Source organism: Micropterus salmoides, unplaced genomic scaffold (genome assembly GCF_014851395.1).
Source record: "Micropterus salmoides isolate LMB-PRFRI ecotype aquatic unplaced genomic scaffold, ASM1485139v1 Ms_hic_scaffold_15, whole genome shotgun sequence".
In the NCBI taxonomy this organism is placed as follows: domain Eukaryota; kingdom Metazoa; phylum Chordata; class Actinopteri; order Centrarchiformes; family Centrarchidae; genus Micropterus; species Micropterus salmoides.
In genome coordinates, this window is record NW_024040596.1 from 22440688 (window position 1) to 22463708 (window position 23021).

At 38.9% G+C, this 23021-nt stretch overlaps 1 protein-coding gene across 2 annotated transcripts; it reads right to left on the reverse strand.

Annotated features, from left to right (window-relative positions):
- Window positions 1–55: 55 nt before the first annotated feature.
- On the reverse strand, window positions 56–21328 carry wdfy2 (WD repeat and FYVE domain containing 2). 2 transcript variants are annotated; one of them, XM_038721067.1, is made up of 12 exons: window positions 21024–21328; window positions 19609–19676; window positions 15899–15972; window positions 14216–14270; window positions 11416–11566; window positions 9979–10091; window positions 8450–8576; window positions 7182–7287; window positions 6418–6519; window positions 4699–4829; window positions 4359–4590; window positions 56–3936 (listed from the first exon to the last, which is right to left on the reverse strand). In XM_038721067.1, the coding sequence occupies exons 1-11, from the start codon at window positions 21158–21160 to the stop codon at window positions 4404–4406; spliced, it is 1251 nt and encodes a 416-aa protein (XP_038576995.1). In that variant the 5' UTR covers window positions 21161–21328; the 3' UTR covers window positions 56–3936; window positions 4359–4403. The 2 variants fall into 2 exon arrangements, with proteins under 2 accessions (XP_038576995.1, XP_038576996.1); XM_038721068.1 differs by having other exon boundaries at window positions 4482–4590; window positions 21024–21327.
- Between the last annotated feature and the right edge of the window lie 1693 nt (window positions 21329–23021).

The window sequence follows — 23021 nt, forward strand, 5'->3', positions numbered from 1 at the left end:
TGATGGAGGAAACTGACAGCTGCAGAAGAAGATGAGAAAGACAACAAAACACTCTAAATTGGTAGAGCAGGTAAACCTTCTCTTTTAATGTGCCATTTTCACAAACATGGTTACATTAATGGACACACTGAAACACACATCAATATCTGTTTTCTTTCCTGCAACAAAAAATACCACTGGCCTCAGATGAACTGCAACAGAACTGCAACAGAAGTTCAGGTATTGTTTATGTAATAACTTTGTATCTTCTGTGTAGTCTGTTTTGTTGGGGTTTTTTTACGTTTAAAAGGACTAAATCAGTGATTTAGCACATTTTAGCCCATTTAAATCACATGCACGTTACATGATCACATGTATGCATTTTGTGTTTTAGTTTTCGGTTGTTTTCTTTTTATTCCAGGCAGCCACCCCTTTATATTAATTTCAGCACAGAGTAAAAATCGTTAAGGTGGAAACCAACAGCTTCTTGTAAAGTTTGGAAAATGACATCCTAAATACCGAAAACTTTACACCATGCATTTGAAACTGGTCTGCAAAAAAGTGAAATGCATTTATAGCCGAGCAGATGAAACTTCAGAAAAACACTGGCATGGTTCGTTAAGGTCTTAGTACCCACAAGCTCACATTCATGAGCTGCAGTGAATGTACCTTTATGGGTAGCTGTGAAAGAGCAGACAAAAAATTTTTCACTTCTCAACTTTTAGATGACATCTAACAAACATATCATATTCAGAGGGGTTTGAACATCAGAAGAATTCAACTTAATTACCATTAAACGGCAACATGATAATCGCAAAGAAAATTAATATTTTCTCTCCACAGCAGCGATTTGTAACATACGTATGCTCCTTGATTCCAGTGCATTGACATAAATGCAAGTATACAGTATTGTGACTTAAAAGACCAGTAACAATGAGAACAAAATCAAAGCAACCATGTTCATAAGCTTCCTTTCAGTCCTGATACATGTATGTTTGTGTTGCCACTGAAAAGCTTGATATGTGCATTTGCATGTTAGAAACATTAAGTCCACACTTTGAATAATAAATAACCTCATAAAACAGCTGACATGAGAGAACATACAAGGATCAGCAAGCAGTCTGATTGGTCAAGTTAAATTACAAAAACCTGACAGGTGCACTCTGCACGTCAGTGGATTTACACAGCGTGTACTTTACAGTATCATGACAAGGGTTTATTATAAAATCAATGTCCTCTGCAATGGCCTAACTTAAATTTTCTTTAACTAAAAGTCTGATGGTATTACATATATATTCCATATGATGGAAAGACTTGTTTTTATGGATGCCCCTTTACATCAAATGGAATCATTTCTACACATTTTTAGCTCAACGTAGTTTGTCTTTGGTAACTTTAGAATCTCTGAACATGTGGGTCTGAACATTATTTTGCTACAGAGAATGAGTTTGTAATCATGGACCACCTTTATGAGGTTAAGAGATTTGTTTGGTATCCAGTTTTCCTGTAACAGTGGACTGGGTGCATCAACATTAGGTCATTATCCACATACATACTTTAGCTAGAAAAACCTATGTGGATATTCAGATACCATGTAGTTTGGAGGCTGCTATGCATACAAACCTGGCCCATTGTGAGGAACAAAAGTACAGTTTCAAAATGACAAGACCCTTTCTTACATTTGTTGCCTTCCACACCCATCTGATATACAACTGAACCAGACAGGTGTACATTAAATATGCTTCCCTAATTCGTCTTTTAAAAAAAACAGTCCTCTCCTCTAGTGGCTGATATGAGGTAGAGCAGCCTAAATAGAGAATAGAATTATTTTTGTTAACACCCAGAGAGTGAATGAACAGTTTCCTTAGTGTCACATTGCTGAAGTACTATTATGCTACTGATATCACTTTGATAGATTCATTAAGATGTCTTTCCCTTGTGATGATGATACCAAGAACACAGTCTGAGGGATGTGAAGTACCTGAAACTAGGATCAGCTATCATACCGCTGCAGCCTCTCCGACCTGCAGTTTCAGTCCAACCTGTGCCACCCATTAGCAAGACAAGTAATTTTTAAGACCTGCAGATAAACTGTAGATATGCTCATGAGTGCCCTCTATGGGCAATACATGCAACAGCTGCTACAGTGTTGACACTAGTGCCACCTGCAGGCAATGACTTACAACTGCATATTTTTTTATATTGCTGAAGTTATCCAATTTTACAGATTTACAGATTTTAACATTTTAAACATGTCCAAAATGTAACGCTCCTCTGCTCTAAGTGTCTCTATGTGTCTCTGTCCTGCATAACTGACATCCTAGTTACTTTGCAGAAGGAAAGATGGGGTTTATGGTCCTAACCAGATTTCATTTGTCCAAAGGGAAAACAAAGGAGTTTTCTGATTCATTATTGACCTTGAAAATAGTTTTTTCATAAATGCAAACGTCAGGAGATTATCAGCAATGTAGGCTAACTACATTTGGTGCAGAATAGTTAAAGTTACCTTTGTTTACTGGTATATATATATAACGGTAAGGCTACTAACAGGAGAGTAAAGATTTTCTACAGACAATTAACACTTACACTCAGTTACCAGTTTATTAGGTACGCTGAGCCAAAACTTATGTAGACTAATACAACTGTCCTGCAAAAAATCCTACCATCACAAAGGTTCAAATGTTCAGTTTAAAGAGGTGTTGATAGTCTGTGGTGCTGTTAAACTGTATAACATTATAGGTTTTTCTGTTTTTAGCCTCACTCACTGATTTAACTGGGTTGGACAAAAAATAGAAACCCCTTCAGTATAAGGCAATACCATTCAACAGCACCACAAACTGCATGCACCTTCATGACGGTAGGATTATTTTTCCAGTCATGTTGTATTAGACTGGGTTAGTTTTAGATGGGTGTACATAACAATTTGGCAACGGAGTGTAGGCTCACTTGTCTAAGAGTCATCATGTGCTCAAAAAGGTTTAGTATAATGGCTGGTTCATCAATGATTAGAAAATGAATTTGAGAAGAGTAAACTACATCTGCTGATGACGACCACGTGATACAGACGATAGCTGAGGGCTAAGTGGACTTTGACATTAAACTGTTTTGTCAAAACAACATTTGTTGTCATTCACAAGCTGAATTGACATCACATTTCCTGATATGTTATTTTGGCAAACAGGTGGTCAAGTTTCAAATGTAAAATGTGTTACAATACAAAGAATGTTAAATACTTGTTGCCTGCAGGTGTCAGTGCAAGTGTCAGCTACTACTTTCTTTGCCTCCAGAAGGGAGCATCAATAGTTTAAACTGTTGCTGCCGTTACATTCTTTTCCTGCAGGTGTCGAACTGGTCTGACAATGATCAAACGGCTTCCTCTTGTTGAGACTCTACAGCCAGCTTAACGTAACTGAGTGAATTTGAGTGATCTATGGTCCAGTTACATGCAATACATTACGTGCTTTACAACTAACAAACGTAAAGTTTGGGTTTGATGGCATCTGCTGACACAGGGCAGAAATGTTTCACTTACTGTTTTGTGAGTTTCCAGTATGAAATCAGACAGGAATGCATGAAAATTAAGTACATAAGTCGTGTAAAAAAGTCAAATGCCCTCAACCCTTTCCAAACACACATATACACAGAGAGATCCCCCACGCAACAGCACCCTTCTAACAAACAAACACTCACAACCGTCTATAACCTTGTGTCAACCAAAGCCTGTCCTGTTCCCAGGCTCCACTGGCCTGCAGTGTCCTCACTGTGAATGTGCAACAGCCACTGCTTGTTGTTGAATAACTGTTAAATATTATCCAGATGACATCGATATTGTTGGATATGCTTCTCTCCTTCTCTTCCAAGTGCGACTGCCACCATCACAGTTTGGTGAACAGAGCTTCCCCGCTGACTGCTGGTCGCCCACAGACCTCAGGACACCACAGGACTCATGTCCCATAGCTGCAGGAAACATAAGACACAATCAGTTTGTTGTTTGTCAGTTTGAACTAACTATTAAGAGAGACATTTCTGCTGACACTTTCTGAAGTTCAGATAGAGATAAAGGAATAAATCTGGCACGATCTACGTCTGCAAAATTTGAGACAGAGTTCAAATAAGGTTAGCAATCACTATAATTTTTCATGTTAGCAGCCATGGTCACATTAGTGTACTTTTCTGCTTGTAGCTGTGATCATGGAAGAATCTGATGAACCACATAACAGGATATATATAAAATAGCAATACACACAGCAAATGATTATACATAACTGGCTACATACACAATGCACATAGGGGGGGTCAATAGGAGCCCATAGCAGCTTAACCCGGCTTTAATCATGCTAAAAAAAGAGACCAAGAAAAAACGAAACAACAAACCTAACCTTCTTGGCAGAGCTGAAAACTCACTCTGCTGAGGAGTGACTCCATTAAATGTTGTTGTGTGTGCTTGAATGTCTTATCTGAGACCTGTGAATACAACAGATACTGTTTGTTCCCATCCAGACCTTGATAACCTTGTCAGTGCCAGAGGTGAGCAGATTTCCAGTGGTGGGCTCATAGTGCATGTAAACAATGCTGTGCTTGCTGTCGTGGAAGGTGGCTGTGGGCGCTCGACTAGAAGACACAAAGGGAACGCCGGTTACTTTATTGTGTAAGCACTCAGAAAGCTGCGAGCACAAAGGGTCAGTATTATGACAACAACAGAGGCTGATTGTAACTCACTCTTCGTCGGTGATGGACTCGTGGCAGCTGTCACACACACGCACCTCGAACTCGAAGCCCATGAGGGGGATGGTGGAGCGTTTGGACGAACATTTTCCACACACCGCCTGGCCACACTTCCTACAGTGATGCTGAGGAACACAGGACGACTTTAACATGTCAGTCTTTTATCTTAATTCTTACCAGGAGCAAAAGTGTTAAAAGCTTAACTCTCAGAAGTGGATGGAAATCATTGACTTGCAAGTCAAAAGCAAGTCTCCAGTCTGGGCTACGAATCCTGAGTCCAGTTCCAAGTCAAGACCAACAAGTCTGTCCTGAACTTTGTGTTTTGAGTCCAAAACAGGTCATTATGCACTTTTCACCAAATGTAATCCCAGTTTAAATTTAAATTGTTGAATAGTACAGTAAATCTACAGAAGTAAAACATGCTTTTAAAATTTAATACTTTTAAACAAACTATAACTTTACAAAGCAAAACACATCAGGTGTACCTTGGAGTGTTTTTCCTTTTGCACAATTACAGTCATTTGTAATTTCTGGGCTGAATATTCCAGCCGGTTGTGCCACGTGATTGGCTGCTGTCGAAATGAGTCAAAGTATATTCTTTTTTCATGACAACTTTTTTAAATCTCTTGAATGGAGGAGGATATCAAGTCATCCCAAGTCAAAAGACGAAAGTCCAAGTGAAGTCACGAGTCACTGGTGTTTGAGTTGCAAGGGATTTTGGATTGTGCTAAAAAGCACCACACCACTAGTTTCATACTTTTTTTTTGTTGAAAACATGGACCTTGATCTCCACAAACACAAACATTACAGTTTGTTGTTCTTGCTACAAAATGAAGATTGCTGTGAAGTCAACAAATGTCTCTCTCTCTGACACACACACAGCTGAAATGAAAACCACAACTTAAAGCTCTTCCTGAGAATGAAACAATAAAACAGCCGCAGGGCGTTAGCTGGCCATTAGCATAGCAGGAGTGAAGTTTCTGTTTCCTGGAAAGTTGTGATGAATTCAGGGTGTGTTGGAGCTACTGAATTTACAGATCTCGTAACTGATGTCTAAACTGAAACTGTGGTGTTGATGATTCATAATTTTTAATTTTAAAGTTTGGTGCTCTGGGGGTGGTGTTGGTGTTTACACATCAAACATTAGAATAGAAGCTTTGGACCGCTGGTTCAGAGCAAGCTGTTAACAGCAGCTACAGTTAGCGGCAGCTACCATTAGCAGCAGCTGGCGGTTACTTTAGCATTAGCAACAAGTAAAGCTATCTGTCCATCAACTTCATAATTCACAGAGTTGACGGCAGAGCAGCCGGAGGATATCAAAGGGAAACCCAGAAAATGTTTATCTTAGCTTCATAACTGTAAAAGCAATTTCTGTGAGACATACTGCACAACCTCCAGCTCCAGCTCGATGAGCTCATATGACGCTTTTTAGAACATGGACTGGTATGTGGAAATTGTGGGGGCTTAAATATTAAAATGATCCAAGATGTTATGTCACATCTAGTGCTTGTTGGCATTTGCCCTTTTTTCCGGGGTCTTTTGCATGCACGTGATTTACATATGAAGGAGGAAACAATGGTGATTGAGGCTCACGGTATGTCAGTTCCATGTACTGAACTCTTTCTATTCGACTATGCCGGGGTGAATACAGTTTTCCATTCTACAGGACCTTCAAACGAATAAAACAACATTATGTATGCGATTGTACAGTACCTGTCGTAGGCCGATCTTCTTACTGTCCCACATCTGTTTAAAGTTCCAGAAGAAAGGCTGCTCACACTTCTGACAGGAGTCACTGTCCAACCACTCTGGGGTCTGTGCAAACACACATTTTGAAAATGATCAGAAGTAGTCTAGGTGCAGTAGCTTTGACATGTTGAGTTGGGGAGCAACTGTGATAAAACTGCTACTTTTCAGAAGAGTAACACGTGGAAGCTGGGAAATAGGACATGGGGTATCCTGACTAATTGATGTCAAGATGCCGTTGGTGTGTGTTTCTTTAGTTTATTGCTATAGTGCCACCGTGGGACAATTGTCTTCAACGTTTTTTGTGACTTTAGGGATTTTGTTCAGTCAGAATAAAAGTTACTCTGGGTAAAAAATGAAGCAATCACATCCTAACTAACTGTCTGGAAACTGGTAAAGAACAGAGGAAGAGGACGCTAGACTGTGTGTGCAAGAGAGAAAATCAAAGGAACACTCTGCTAATCCGCTGACCTTTAATGGATCTCTTAAGAGAATTTATTCTAGAGTAGGAGGGAGAGCTAACAGCAGTTATCCAACAAGCTGATCTGTATCACAGTATACGCACGTGTCCAAGCAGGCAAGAAAACACACTGCACACATGACATATTTCCTCATCTTTCCATAATTTCTTCACAATTTGTCACAGTTCACAGATTGATTATCAATGTGTGATTGTGTGTTGGGTTTATGTCACACTGCATCAGTCTGCTGTCTTCTCTTCCCCCTCTCACCTCTTGTCGTGTTACATCCATGTTCCAGATGACAATGCCTCCATCCGAGCTGCAGGAGATGAGCTGTCGAGTGTGTGAGGCGTAGCACAAACCCTGAATCTTTTCACTGTAGGGAGCACACACACAAACAGGCATTGGAAGACAAACTCAGCAAGCACTGAATAAAATAGTACAGAAACTTTTTTCACCTCACTCTGTGATTAAACAGCCGTGTTACATAAAATACAACTTTTTCTTTTTTTAATTATACAGTCAGAAAGATGGCCCTTTTCAGACATGGCTGGCTTTAGATGTGCAGCTTGGTACGTAAATCTGGTTTCAATTTCACATCTCTTACGTAATAGTCACTTTCAACAAGTTACAAGTCTGAATTTAATAAGATTAGAATTTAATTAACAATTGTTTCCATTATTGATTAATGAACCCAGTGTTTTCTCTATTAATCAATTTAGCGCTTGATCTATAAAATGTCAGATAGTGCTGCTCAAATGCTCATCACAAAGCCCAAGATGGCCACTTCAAATCAATATTTTGTCTGACATAGTCCAAAACCCAAAGATATTCTGTTTACAATGTTGTGAAACAGAGAAGAGCAGAAAATCTTTACAGCTGAAAAGATGGAGCCAGAAAAATTGGAAGTTCTTGCTTGAAAAGGTTATGATAAATCAATTATCAATATATTGACTGGTCAATAAATCAATTAATGGGCTAATCATTTCAGCTCAAAATTAAATGCTGTCAGATAGGTACATGGAGAGATTAAATGCATGTCTGGTTTGCCTTTTTAAGACCAATAAGTCTTCTTGTCACCTGCATGAATGAAAATATGAATGTCCAGCAATATTTTCCAACCACTCCGTTTATCTCCGTGCCTTAATTAATGACCACTGGGAGCTTTCGGGATGGCCAACCACTAATCTTATCAACTCAGGTTCGCAAAAAAAATCTCTCATAAATGTCATTATTTATTAGATAGAATACAGAAGTCTGCAGCCTATTAACCTGCAATAAGACGGCACTAAGCAGAGTCGAAACAGGGAAATGTGTAATTGTAATTCTTATCGGAATCAGAAGGAGCTTTATTGCCAAGTAGTGGTTTACACATACGAGGAATTTGCTGTGGTGATAAGGTGCTATTCGCTGTCGCCTACATAATGTGTTTGGATGGATATTCATACAGTGAACAGTTTGCATGAATTAAGATAAAAAGTTGGAGAGAGACAGCTGAATAAGAGACACATTCAAGAGGGGATGTTTGTGATTCTTACTTGTGTCCTTGCAGTTCGATGGCGGTGCCTTTGCGTCCTCCGATGTCCCACATGATGATGGAGTGGTCTGAGCTGCCGGAGAACAGCACCCTCTGGACCGGGTCCCAACACAGCGCCGTCACATTGCCTGGAGCAAAGCACAGCACAGCACACACATAAACAAACACACAGGCAAATATGTGAGTGAAACACATGAGCACAAAGTCACACACTTGCACAAAGGTCAATTAACATGGATACACATCAGGCCAAGGCCAGTGCATGAAATATCATCACTGACGATAAGTCTTCTCAGAATTATTTATGATCCACTGAATTGATTAATTAGGAACTGGGTTGGTGTCCCCCGGGCTGTCATGCACTGGTTCTCATTTAGTTTAAATTTTGAGCCTAAAGGCTAATTTGTGAGACAGATATTGTTAACACACATAACTTCTTAGAAATATCATGTTTGTTTGTTTTCTGATGTTTTAAATGACTGTCAATGATTAATGAAAAAATACCTGCATGGGACACAAATCCTTTCACTAATTCAAGATCTTTGCTCCTGGCCCTGCACTCTTCTTTAAACTACTTCAGATGCCTCGTTATCCTTTAACTCCAATCAACAAGCTTGTATCTGAAAACTTTAAATCCTATTTACAAAACTGTAAATTACATTTTTCATTGCCTCCTTTGTTGAAGCAGATCTGAGTGATGCAAAAGAGGGTCTTGACCCTCATTGTCAAGGCCATAGTGGACTTCAAGCTTTTAAAAATCCCTCTTAAGTGCTTCAATATATCTACAACCTGCCTGAGGACAACAGAGTCAATCTAGCATCAACGATTGTGTGATTTTTATGCAACTACTGTATGGACCTCAGTGGTTTGGGTAAGGTCCTTCTAAATATAAAAAAAAAAATTTAAGCATCAAGATCCTTTATGCCTTTTCCCTCCTGACATAAGTTGTTCCCAGCTGATATATTTCTGCAAAAAGCTGTAATTGTTTCATTATTGGGGGCCATTTATTTAAATTGCGTTGTTTTCGTATTTGTAAAGCCAAGTGTAACATTGCTTTGAAAAGACAATTTTATACGTAATTACCAAAAGTATTATAAAATTCAAGTGTCATTTGTATTTGTATTCATTTGTATTCAGTAACAGCTTCTCTTTCTTACATACTGTATCAGCAGAAGAAACAAGCAGCCCCCGAGGAAGATACTTCAATTCTCACAAACTAATATTTGTAAGAGTTGTGAGTGTAGAAAAACAGACCAACAAAGATAATCTGGGCTTAGAGACATAGCTGCAAGGTCACTTAGGAAATTTATATTTGTACAGACAAATACTGAACAAATATTGTGCTAATACTGATGCTAGTGTTTGTTTTCTATGGTTTAGGCTGAGGCTGGAAGAATTCAGAGCTTTATAATATGGCTTCAAATAACAATTACTTTCATTATGGATCAATCTGTTGATTATTGTATTGATCACAGATTAATTGTTTAGGCTATAAATGGCAAACATTTATGAAAAAAGTGTGGGGTGTACCAGTGTGTCCCTTGAACGTGGTGACCAGGCTGCAGCTGTCCTGCTCAAGCTTCAGGATGGTCACCTGACCAGACTGGTCCCCTACGAAGGCGTGTCTGGTCTCCACATCAAACCTGGGATAAGATTATGGTTGAGGAAGAAGAAACTGCGTTCCCCTGAAAAACTATTGATACATTAATTTGGATCTTTATCTGTTACCAGACCGAAAACACACACCAAACAAGAAAAATCCCGCTGCAATTTCAGCACAACAACTGAGCTGCACAGTGACCCAAAAGATTTTATCGGTGTGAAAACTTTAACATTTAAGATCTGAAAGCCATTTGTTGTGGCAGCAAAGGAACTGCAGTGTGTCAATGGATGACAGCCTTTTCACTGGCCATTCAGTCCAGAGTCCTCCTCTGACCTGGTTAAGTCACAACAGAACAAAATCATTACAATGCTGTCTGCATAGTAGAAGAGGAAAAACAACAACTCCACTAGGAATAATCTAATTATACCATCCAATCTAAATAATTCTGTCTTACAAAACATAACAATGAATTGGGAGTTTTCAATTTTCTTTCTCTCTCTTGGAACTCAAGATTATATTTTCTGTGTCATTAACCGATTAGGTGACAGATTAAGTGATTTACAAGTAAAAAGACATGTAATGATCTTGATCAGTGGTTGACTGTTCTCCTCACTCTAAAGAAATCGTCTTTTCTTTTCTTTTTTAAGTCAACCAACAGTATTTGGGAATTTGTAATGTTTCACAATTTAACACAAAAATAGGGCTCTACTTCCAATGAACCACAGAGCATGACAGGCTTTGCCATATTTTCTTGACTTTGTGTTTGACTCACCCGTTTGCTTGATGAGCATCACACACATTTGTATCAGTACAGAAACAGCCCTTATCATCACATCTACAGTCACTCAGAACAAAAAAACTGTCACTGCTCAGTGTCTCTACTTCCACTGATTTTCTTGCCATGCTATCCAGACTGGTTAGCATATAGAGGCCAGCAGGATGTCAGCAGTCTAAAGGCCTCATGGCAGGCTCATTGGTATGGATCAGTGTCACTGCCGAGCACCCACAGCCTTTCATCTACCCGTTACTGAAACCTACTCAGACTGTTTCCTGGACAACAGCAGGACTGATGCCTATTGTTAGCCCTTCCCATTAGTACAAACTAGCTGGAAGCTAATCTCTTTTGCCCTGTCTTATGTTGCTGTGGCCTTAAAATAGACTGTGTTGTCATAATAAAAGGCAGATATTTTTTACAATCCAAAGCACCAAAGATGGCTAGTCACTTCCCACTTAGTTACATCCACCCCACTCCATTTAGCAAGAAGCTTGGCTGTCAGGTTTATTGAGCGCACTCTAAGGGCTAAGTAGCTGGCAAACCAAGATAACAAACAGACCAGGAGGGGAAGGGGGGCATTAAAGGATACTGTAGTCCTGAAACCCAGGCGGCGGTTCGATATGTCCCAAGCTGTTGGCCGCTTTCTGAGCAGTGCCAGGTGAAGTTTTTGTCCTGGCCAGTGCTCAGAAGCCACTCCATCTCCAACACAAACAGCACCACTGCCACTCTGCCCTGATGCGCTGCAGGCACACAAAAACACAAATAAATACAACATGAGATCCATTTTCACCATCACTTCAATCACAGTACAGGTGTCTATCCAGATATGTTAGGTAGGACGGTGTCACAAATATCAAAATTGTGTTTAATCAACATTTTTTGTGTGCTGAAACTGCACAGAAATACACATTTAACACCATTTTTCGAAAGCAGTAGAGAATAATCCAGCACCCCTACTTTCTTGAAGTTAAGATCTGATAAACAAATTAAGATAAATTTACTTGACACTGGTGCAGATATTTTGAGATCTACAGTTTCACAGAACACACAGCCACACATGACACAAGGACATGTGGTCCACATCTTTATATAATATCAGAGAAACACACCAAGAAAGGTCAGTTGTAATTATTACTCAGCATCCATCTAAGAATCATTTTTTCAAGGCTTGTGCATTCATACATGTAATATAGTTGAGGCTGTAGAAGAGACATGCGGAGATCGATCAGTGGTGCTCTGGTCCAGTTATTTCTGAGTGAGTTATGCTTAAAAAAAGTAATGAATTATGAATACACTCCTTAGGCTCCTCAGAGGAGGAGACTTTCGCAGTGAATTGGACTGAAACTGCCTGAGTACTAATAAATACATCGTAATAAATAATATTATGGTCCAATGGATTGCAGTCTGAGGATGGTGGCAGCTCTTAGAAATAATCTTTCAAAGCCATGAGTGTAATGATTCATAATTACATATTTAAAGATACACTTGATGTTACATGTGAAGCTACGACACAATGGATTCTACATTCAGATGTCTGCAGGTATCAGACAGTTGAATGTTTGTCTTGACATTTAAAGTCAAAATAAAAATTTTGCTGCTCAGACCACACTCCTACACAGAAAGCTGGACGATGTTCCACTGTCAAACAACTCTGCCTGAAGAGGAAGTAAACTGGAACTACCTATAGTTGTATTATTTTCCCTTAACAATTTTCCAACTTGCGATCGCCAAGCGTTCGAGGTGCAACAACAAACTGATATTTCTTGTGTACACACACACACAACTGTCCTCTCAGCAGTGCCCTTGATGTTAATTAAAAATGGTAAAAAGAAAAAAAAAAAGGTAGACCATAAAAGGCATAAAGGCAACTGAGCGTATATATACACACCTGTTTATATTTAAAATAATACATCCTAAATACTGATTAACTAACTACTTGTAAAGACTGTTCTACATGTAAAGTGATGTCAAAATATGTATCCAATGTTATTAGGTAGCTTTTGGTGAATATATTCTCACCAATCATCTCTGCACAAATATCATTTGGGAAAATGTTTATATACAACATTTACTAACTTTTGCAGATTACTTGCTGATGTAGCTAGACATCATGTCATCAGTTTGTCACATTCAGCATATGTACACTTGCACCTTAAGGTTGGTTTTGGGTTTTATATCAAGATGTCTAATTCTGGGACGGAAGCAATGTCACTTAATTAAAAACAAATAAAGTCAGCTTAGCTTTTTTTTTTTACTTTTTCTGGACTTTTAAAGGTTCAGTGTGTACGTTTTAGTGGCATCTAGTGGTGAGGTTTGTGAATTGCAACCAACTTTCCAGTCTACCACTTCCTCCTAACCTTTCAGAGAGCGTAGGACTGCTATGGTGGCTGACACAGCACAAAAGGTGTCTCTTCTCAGAGAGCAGAGAGTGGCCAGTCAAGAAATGAGGTTTCTCAAGGTAGATACATTAAGAAATTATATTTACTTAATTATTCATTAAAACCATATGTCACTGCGAATTGTCCACTGACAGATAACATGGAAAATGTAAGCCAAGAGTGTGTAACATTGTCACTATTTCTGCACCACAGTCCATTATAAACCACATAATAGATAAAGTTTAGACAAACATCGACAAGGGAAACACATTTATTCTCTCTGTGATTATGGACCCTCGCCAAAACTGCCCGCCAGTAATAATATCTGGCCCGCTGCCAGATTATGGTGCTTTGATAGTGTCAAAAAATATAAATAAATACTTTGATAGCGATGCTGAAATAGATCTCAGTCATGACAGCAACAGTTACTCAGATAATCACTTTCTTTTTAAGCCTCGTGCAGACTACACGACTTTCAGCGACAGCCGATGGCCGTGCCGTTCACACTACACAACTTGCCGTCTTGTGACGGGAGCCTTGAAGTCGTGGAGGCGTTCACACTACATGACTGATCGGTGTCAGGGGGGTCACACACTACACGAGCTGACAGCGGCTGTGTCACCCGACGCTGGTCTCCAAACCACGTTTTGTCAAGAAAACACACGGGAAATGTGAAACGGGAAATGACACGAACCTACAGATGAAACAGCTGTTGTTTGTTATTATAAATACAGCAATTATAAAGACAAAAAGTTTTTTACTTTACATACTGAGACATAAATGTCTCATTCTAAGATAACAAAAACATAACGTTTCATAATGTATGGTTTTTATACACCACTGAAAACATAGTTATGGATCTTATATTGCATTTCTGTCAATAGATCCTCAGAAATATTACACACTGAAACTTTAAGACTAAATTTAAAAACAAACCAACAGTATCATTTGGTTCTCTTCCAGATATTAACTGACTCACACATTTATACACACATGCACACTTCCTCTCACCCTGGTAGGTGCGTGCTGGGGTCATCTTATTGTAGTCTTCTGACAGGATGAACTCCTGAAAGACAGGAAGTGGGGATTAAATTTCACACTGACTGAGGTCAATGACCAAGACTCAAAATAAATCTATAAATGGGAAACAAAGCATGTTATTGTGTTTAAATTCCAGTATGTATGTACTGCAGGCCTGTGCATAAGCCAATGAAAGGAAAAACAGCTGAATTCTTGGTCTGAAAAGTCTGCTTTCCACTGAGGCCACCACCCATAGTAAAACACATCTGGGAACTTGAAGTTTTAAGGTTGTTCTGAAATAAACATCCTAGAAAATGTTCTGTTCTGTTACTGTCTGCCTTTGTGTTGGGAGAACTTTCCAAAACAAACAACTCCCACTGTGAAATTTCTCAAACAACAAAACAAAAACTGGACAGTAAAAAAATGCTGCATCTTATAACAGCCTGAACTGTAATGTGCTGTACAGTACATGGCAGTCTAGTAAGTACAGCTCCTGTCAGAGTTGTTTGTCACAGAATGAAACTACTTAAAACAGACAAGTCCACCAGTCAGAAGTCTCACTAGTGGCCACTAGACGCTACAATGCTCATTCCAACATATTGGTTATTTTGCTGACTTAAGAGCTTTGAGAATAATGAGGGCAGACCACAGGGGTAGACCAAGCTGCAACTTAAAGCTCTCACAACTGAAGCCAATGAGGAAGAAACTTAATCTTACATTCTCTCTAACAACCAGCAAGGGGCGACTCCTCTGGTTGCGAAAAGAAGTCCGGTTCCATTAAAAAAAGTGGTAAAACGATCCTTCTTCTCACACCTGATTTATTACCTCAGTAAACAATTTCCGGAGTTTTTATTTTTATTTTATTTATTTATTTTATTTCTTTTATAGGGACTATACACATAGATCTTCACACAAATATCTACACACATGGTAATGATAACGCTAGTAAATAGGTTATATATGTTATAAATATATATGTATCTATATAACAACAAAAAAAACAACATACGCATACATACATATTATACAAAAACTCTGAACAAAGAAAATAAGGGTTGGGGGGGTGCCAAGTGCTTTTGGGGGAGTGGGAGGGACAAAACTGCACACTATTAACTATGGCAAGGGGTGGCGATGGTATAAGATATACTGTAATCACCTAACTTCTCTTCTAGGGTTATTATTAGGTTAAATTTAAAATGTAAAGAGTAGGCCTAGTTATACTCATCACGTGTAGGTGCATGTTTTCCTAAATGAAAATTAGGATTCAAATCAGGAAGTGACTAATGACTACAGCCTGAAGTGAAACACAATCCTGTCCATTCTGAAAATCTATAAGGTTCCACACCACCTCTATACTGCTCAAAAGAGAATAGACAAGGTTTTCCTTGCTTACCAAGTGACAGCTCACAGTGACCTGACCAAGCTCTCATTCCAACTAAATAGACAAACTCACCAGACACATTCCTGTTATACTGGAGAGCAGCCAACACTTTAGCCAAAATACATACAATTAGAGCTGGATTCCATTTTATGTGCTAAAAGACAGATGACAAATGTCACAAGATCTTCCTGTCAACATACAGATAAAATACTGGGATAATATGTATGCTTCAGGTGATGAAAAGCAAATAGTCTTCAGTTAAATGAGGAAAGCAGGCTGGGGGTTGGACTTACACAGATGCTTCCAGTATCCATCCCCACAGACAGCCTCCTGGTCTCTGGGTTAAAGGACATACAGGAGCTTGATGCTGGAGACACAAAGACATACAGTAATACAATATTACAGCACTAATAAACCTTTCCAGTCTAAACTGATATTTTTTACATGTACATTTGTATTGTTATTGTAATTTAATTGTCACTGTGATTTCTGTTCTGCTGTAATACACGTCTCAGCATTTGAGCGATATAAGAATTTCAGCGGTAAAACTCCCAACAACAAATCATCCGTATTGACACTTGAGTGTTACAAATTCATTCTTGACCTCGGAGAGACAGCTGATTAACAAAATAAATCTAATTTCAAGGTCAATTTTTTGAACTGTCAACTGCATCTCACGGTCTTCCTCCACGGACTGAATTTGTTCAGTTGACCTAAGTTCTATACTTAGGACACATGATGACAATTGAGCAAACTCCCTCAACTGAGAAACACCATGCAATGAAATAGCAAGCTTTAGAGAAGCTAGTGAGTGGACCTTGAATTAAGATTTTCTTGGGCACTGGCAAATATACCCAAAAATACTAATTAGAACATGATCAATATTTAATTTTGAGGCAGATACCAATAGCAATATTTGAGTTATATACAATGGTTGGCTGGATTACAACACATAATAAAACAATATGTGTTATCTAGACCAGGAACATTGTTAAATTGTGTCCACAAGCTGTGTCACCTAGTCTGTGGTGTAGATGGTGTACTGGAAGCGTTATTTTCAATTTAATTAACATCTCTTTGAAACAGTTTTGACCAATGTCAGCTTGTACTGTTTCCAGCCCTGCCTCAACAATAAGCGAGTATAGCTTGAATGAAACTGTCTCAACAACAGTTTACCATTCAGAGCTTCACAATACACCGGTGGTTTGATTATTCTGCAGGCTAATTGCTCAGTACACAAAAAAATCCCAAACAGCTTTACTCCTCAGTCGCTGCTGATATAGGTCTCTCAAGCAGAAAGTGTTTTACTTTAGACAATCAACCTTGGTGCAGTTTATTTAGCATTTTCAGTGTTTTCTTTGCTCATCTTGTTAAAATAATAAAATTAACTCTGCTAATGTATTCCCGCTTTGGGTCAAACATATCAGAATCTGTATTTGTCTATAATGAGTGTCTCTCAAAAATAACATAACCGCTGTGAGGTCATCATGTAGAAACAAATGCAGTAGCAGTGTTTAAACAGTTAGCATATAGATACCAAGTATTTATTACCAACAGAAAAATACTTTCCGTTCCTCTAACTCAAAAGCCACAATATATTTGTTCATTTCATGGACCACTGACTTATATTTGGAAGGTTCATTTGGTGATAAATAATCCCACATTGAATATACTGTAGATCAATTAGATGTTTCTGTTGAACCACTTGGATAACAGTGTTCTGTCACAACTTCCTGGATATGATGGCAGAGGTTAAGCAGACAAAAAAAATAATAAACATGGAACCAAAGTCTCTCCAATTTGACCTCACCTGAAAGTTTCCAGAGAGCACCACAAACATGGACAACTTGTGATGAAGCAACACAAATATGCACAGATGCCTTTATGTATGAAAAACGCCTACTTATTAATAAAGAACTATACCAAAACTCCATTCAGGAAAAGATTAATTCTATACGTTATCAAATTTTAAGTAATTTCAATCACAATTTTGACTCAGTTCTGCCTAAGATAAAAACTGAAAACAAATTTCAGTTGCTATATCTGGAAATCCTTAAAGGGGCTATATGTAATTTTTCAATAAAATCGCTTATTAATAAATGTAATTTTTACCGCCTTTTTGTTAATGGGCTGTCGTCTCACTTAGAAATTAACCAAACGCCTGTTTTCTCTGTTGCTTTGAACAGCCACTATTCTGCTTTTAATGTGAAGGTATCGGGTCAGGAGGTAGCTACATGTGCACTGCAGCTAACTAATGCAGTCCACTAACACCATAAAACGACCATCTCCCAGCACAACACAGACTCCAACATAAACTCCACGTAAGGATAAAAAACAACAATAAAGTTTTATGTGTTGGAGCCCGTCAGGCCAAACAAGAATCAGATAATGTCCTGTGAAAACACAGTCAACATCAGAAAGGCTGCTTGTTACCTCGCCGGCTGGCGCATACTAGTTCCTAACGTTAATATTCTATAGTTGTAACGTTATGGCTTTCCACATTACTTCACCAGCTAGCATGCAATTGTACAAAGCAAATGTGGAGCGATTTGTTTATACTAGCCTATAATGATGCAAGTCAGGAGCAGCCAGCTAACGTTAGCACGGATCTAAGTTACAGCTGTTTGCTTCGTAACTTTCAATTTCGAGTTACTGACGTTTTACCGATTCTCAGGTGAACAGCTTCTCCACCGTCTCAGTCGCTGTAACTTACGTGACCCACATAGTATAAACTAATGCAACATAACGGTCAGGACAACAACACAGTTGAAGAACCGTCCACTACAGTAATGTTACTTATTGTCTAACTGTTTTAAAGTGTGGCAACAATCTCATTTACAATATTTAGTCTAGCTCACTAAATGTTTAATTTTCATCCAATACATTTAGCGGTGCTGACACTGCTGAGCCTCCAGTTAAAGATAAACAAATAGTAATGTTAGTTATGGAAAAGCAGCAGGCGAGCTAACGGCGTTGTTGTAAATGCAGTAAATGCACAGTTATCATGCAACAAGCATGGATTACTTCAACCTCAAGCTAATGAAAATATTAGTGTAACATTGCAGTGGGAGTTTACCTGACTTTCCAGCATGTTCTGTGAAGCTGTCTCCCTGTCTGTCTATACCCGCTTTCACACTGCATTTTTTTTCAGGGAATATTGTGCCAATATGTCGGCTTGCTGCACGGTCTGGGCCAAGTACGTTTAACAGAGCCAGAACATGTCTGTTTGAAAAGCCACAGCCAGCATGCCGATCTCTGTATTAGGGGTTGTGTTTCAGATTATTCTCGCTCATGAGTTCAAACCTATGGTTCAAGCATGCGTACGAGCACACACCCAGTTGCATCTTAAAACCACACGGCTAGTGGCCGCTGAAAACGACATGTTGCCCCTTTAAAGTGGTGATTACTGTTTTATCTTTTGCACACTCATTTCAGTTTTTATATCAATAAACCAAAATGATAAAATATGCAGCCTCTGGTAGTGCTATTGTAGGCTACAGATCTTGCTGATGGTCACACAGGATTTCCTTCAGTTGCACAACTGGAGGGAAACAAGGACAAACAGTGTCACAGACATGCAGCACTGCAGTACTGAAGAGAACAGAGTAAATGATCCTACAGGAGCTCAAACGCTGAATCTCATTTCAGGAGCAACTAAACTCCACGCTTTCATGTCATTCTGAGAAGTGGAGTCTGTGTGATTCATTGTGTTCGTCATGATGAGGAGAGATGCTCACACAGAATGAAAGCAAACAGAGGAAGAGCGAACAAAAACAGGAATGAACAACAGGCCTGTTCCAAGAAGTACATGTTATCTGGACAACTTTGCTGACAACAGTTAGATACATATTCATTAATTATATCATTACACTGAACAAGCCACAGACATAGCCTTTGTCTTTGTTTTGTTTAAACTATAATAATAATAAACAGTAATGAACAGTGCACAAAAAATTACTATTTATACATAGGCCTATAGGAAAAGGTAATCAAGGATACTTACATGACATAGTGTGGTAGACACTGGGCCAGTACTGACCGCTGTCCCTCTTCAGCCACACCCGAATCGTCCTGTGGGGTTAAACCATAACGTTTTAGCCTTTGCGTTACCAAGAGCCCTCGTGGCATCTGTTAAATTCTTGATGTGTTGCATTCTCCAGTCATGTTTAGCTGTGAATAACAAGCGGGCTACAGTTTCTCTTTGAAAAGTTGTCTACTTTAATCGACATCAAAAAGGTAAGGCAGCAAACACATCCAACTTCATTAAATAACTGGTGGAATAATAATAATAATAATAATAATAAAACATAACTCCCCAACATAATCTACCCCCGATATGTACTAGAGTTGCCGTGGGACTATTGCGATTCTGAACTTCTTTTTTTCTTTCTTTTTTTTTTTTTAAGACAAAGGTCACCTGAACCGAGCACCACTGAGCTGGGGGGGGGGTTTGTTGCTCTCACTGGCCATCGGTACACATTGAACAAAAGCTTGCAAGGAAAAGATGGGCTTGTGTTGCATTTACACACATGAAATCATTTGCTGTGAAGTTGTGAGTGGCAATTCATTGATGGCAATGCTGCACACTTCCCAGCTTTGTGGGAAATGATTTCCAGGTTCCCCAACGCCAACATTTTTGTCAAAATGGGGGAATAATGTCACAAAATGTAACGAGCACTTTCCGGCTTTCGCTGCCATTATGAAGGACATTAACCTGTTGTCACACCCTTTCTCTGTAGATGAGAAGAATGTGCAGTTAAAGCCTATTGAATTGCAATGTAATTATACTTTCCATAGTTAAAACTGTCTTTAGAGTTCTACAGGGGTCTGTAAAAGTCCAGACAAATGCTCAGTTTATTTGGTTCTACAAACAAATGGGAGAATATATTTTCTCTTCTAACATTTAACAAGAGCAAACTGAGGTCCCCTGAGACTCTACAACTAAAAGGCTCATGGCTAAAGACTACACTTTTTTCTTCATGTGGCCTCTGGTATGAAATGTTTGGACACCCCTGCTTTACAGCCTCCTCTTCCCAGCTTGTATGTGGCCAAGAAGACATTTTCCCCCAAAATAAAGGTTATTGACGGATTTTTTGGTAATTAGCTACCTACCTAACGTTAGACACTCTAAAAAAACAAAAATCACCAGTTAACCCAAATGTTTTTAGCGTCAACTTACTTGGTCATTGGTTTAAAAAAATCAAAGTACACACTGTCGTAAACTAGCATGTGTCACTTTTATAGAAATGTAAGGGAATGTTTTCTTCTATAACGGGGACTTCACTGTTTTTACATGCAAACGGCTTTGAAATTAATAAACTCATTCATTGACCGACAGGAGCTGGAACATTGTTGAGAGACAAACAAAGGTTATAAATCGGGATTTTAGCCGCCGTGTAGCCTCAAAGCTTAACGTACCTGTCCTCAGACACGCTGATAACGCCGTCTTCCTTGGGGATGATGACCGCCGTGCTAACCACATCTTGGAAAGCCTCGATTTTGCTCAGCAGACATGGCTTCCGAGCCTGCGGTTGGGGCTGAATTTCGGCCGCCATGGGTTGGTGGTGCACAAACCTCCGTCTACGGTTCTGGCTCCGGGAAACATAACCCACCCCGGTCCGAAGTAGAGCCTCGGCTAGGAGCTGCTAGCTTGCTGTCAGCAGGCAAGGTGGTGTTGTGACGGCTCCCCGAGATGCTGCCTGTCAGCTGACAACACACATGCATAATGTTTCACGCCTGCAGCCACGACTAAGCATTTCCTCTGAACAAAGTAAGACTTCCGGTTGGTTTTTTGTGATATATTTTCAAAGTAAAGCACCATCTCTCAAAATTCGAACTTTATTTTCAGGACAACTTTCAGCAAACAAAATGAGGTTTTGTGGTCGGACAAAATGGAAAACAAACTACATCAGAGCAGATTTTATTTTAGCATTAACATTTAAAAGAGTGATGCAGTAGAATCTCAAATGAATTAGATCATTAAATAGCAGCTCGCTATACTAATTATACCACTTTATACAACTAAAAAGACACCCGTTATAAATGGTTCATAAGCTGCAATTATGGCTTTATTAAAGAGGTAGGCTGATCCAGTGATTTAGTATTACACTTCAATAAAGTTGTGGGAATCGCAAGAGATCCATTTATAAAAGGGATGGTTAGTCGTCAATTGATGCAGCAGAGATTAACTTTCATTAGAACCTCCCTTGGTTGTAAATTCCCTTGTCCTCCACCTCTGCTGGTATTTCAGGCTTCCTGTTAGAAATTTGTAGTCCCTCAGAAGCCACCAAAGACATTATACAGCTTTTTTGACAGGCTGAGTAGAAATAACCATGATTCATTTGATGTGCAAAATCAATTGATTGTCTATAGTTAGAGTTACAGTTAATAAATCATTTCCCAATGCTTTATATATGTTAAAAGGCATTAAAACAATATGGGTTTCCAGGTTGTGGCTCTTTGCTTTATCAAGAAGACAACCTAAGTGGACCACTTGAAAAGGGGCTGCAGGCCATCTGGACTAAAGCCCACTTATTAACAACTTATCACTATTTACAATTGCAGACTTGATAGGATACTGTACAAATGACTTATAATTGAAAGTAAGAAACTTGTGACACATTTGTCAATGTATTTATTGCCATTTGTAACTACATTGGTGGCAGACTCTAAAAGGTGCAGCAGCTGCATGCAGCTGCAGCTGTAGGAAATTGTGATTCAATGAAACGGTTCTAAACACTTTTCTAGCATGTAGCACATGCAGCCTATGGCATATGCATCACATTTTCTCCATTTAAAGGCCCCCCTAGCACTGCATTGTGCTTTCTAGCACATTGGACCTTCTTTATTGCACCTTAGAGGTAACTTTGTAATGTTTTATCTACCATAAGGACATTCAGAAGGGCACTTTTGATGCAGCTCCATTCTAACGTGGGGCATCAGGTGGGGTTAGAGTCATTACTTTTTTTTTTATGAAAGACTAGCTAACATTTATAACTGCTGACCTGATGACTTAGGCATAGTAGAACGTCAGATTCTCGTGAGACTAATATCTTACTAACATTTAGAAAGTGAGAAAATCATACAATCCATGTATATCTACTAAATAGACCTATGTATTTCTATGGTTAGGTAAGTTATGGCCTACAGAAACATTTGTATTTATACAATAAAGCCAATTCTGATTCTGTTATCATTTACCAACATTTCTAACTGCATTATTACTAAACAGAAATAAACAGCGATGTTGTTACCAAATTATTTCTGTTAAATCAGAACACACTGATTAATCTCTATTCAAAAATCAAGGTGAGAGCTTTCTCATTTTAAAATGGAAAGAAAAGAACTACTGTACTGTTTCTTCCACATTTTTACTATTTCAAGTATTCATAATGGATGTACAGCTTGCCAAACTCT

Coding starts and splice junctions, on each gene's coding strand:
- wdfy2 (XM_038721067.1), bottom strand. CDS start 21,160: ATGGCGGCCGAAATTCAGCCCCAACCGCAGGCTCGGAAGCCATGTCTG. Junction 7,288..8,449: donor ATCGAACTGCAAGGACACAA/GTAAGAATCACA, acceptor TGCTCCCTACAG/TGAAAAGATTCAGGGTTTGT. Junction 4,591..4,698: donor GAGTCCATCACCGACGAAGA/GTGAGTTACAAT, acceptor TGTGTCTTCTAG/TCGAGCGCCCACAGCCACCT.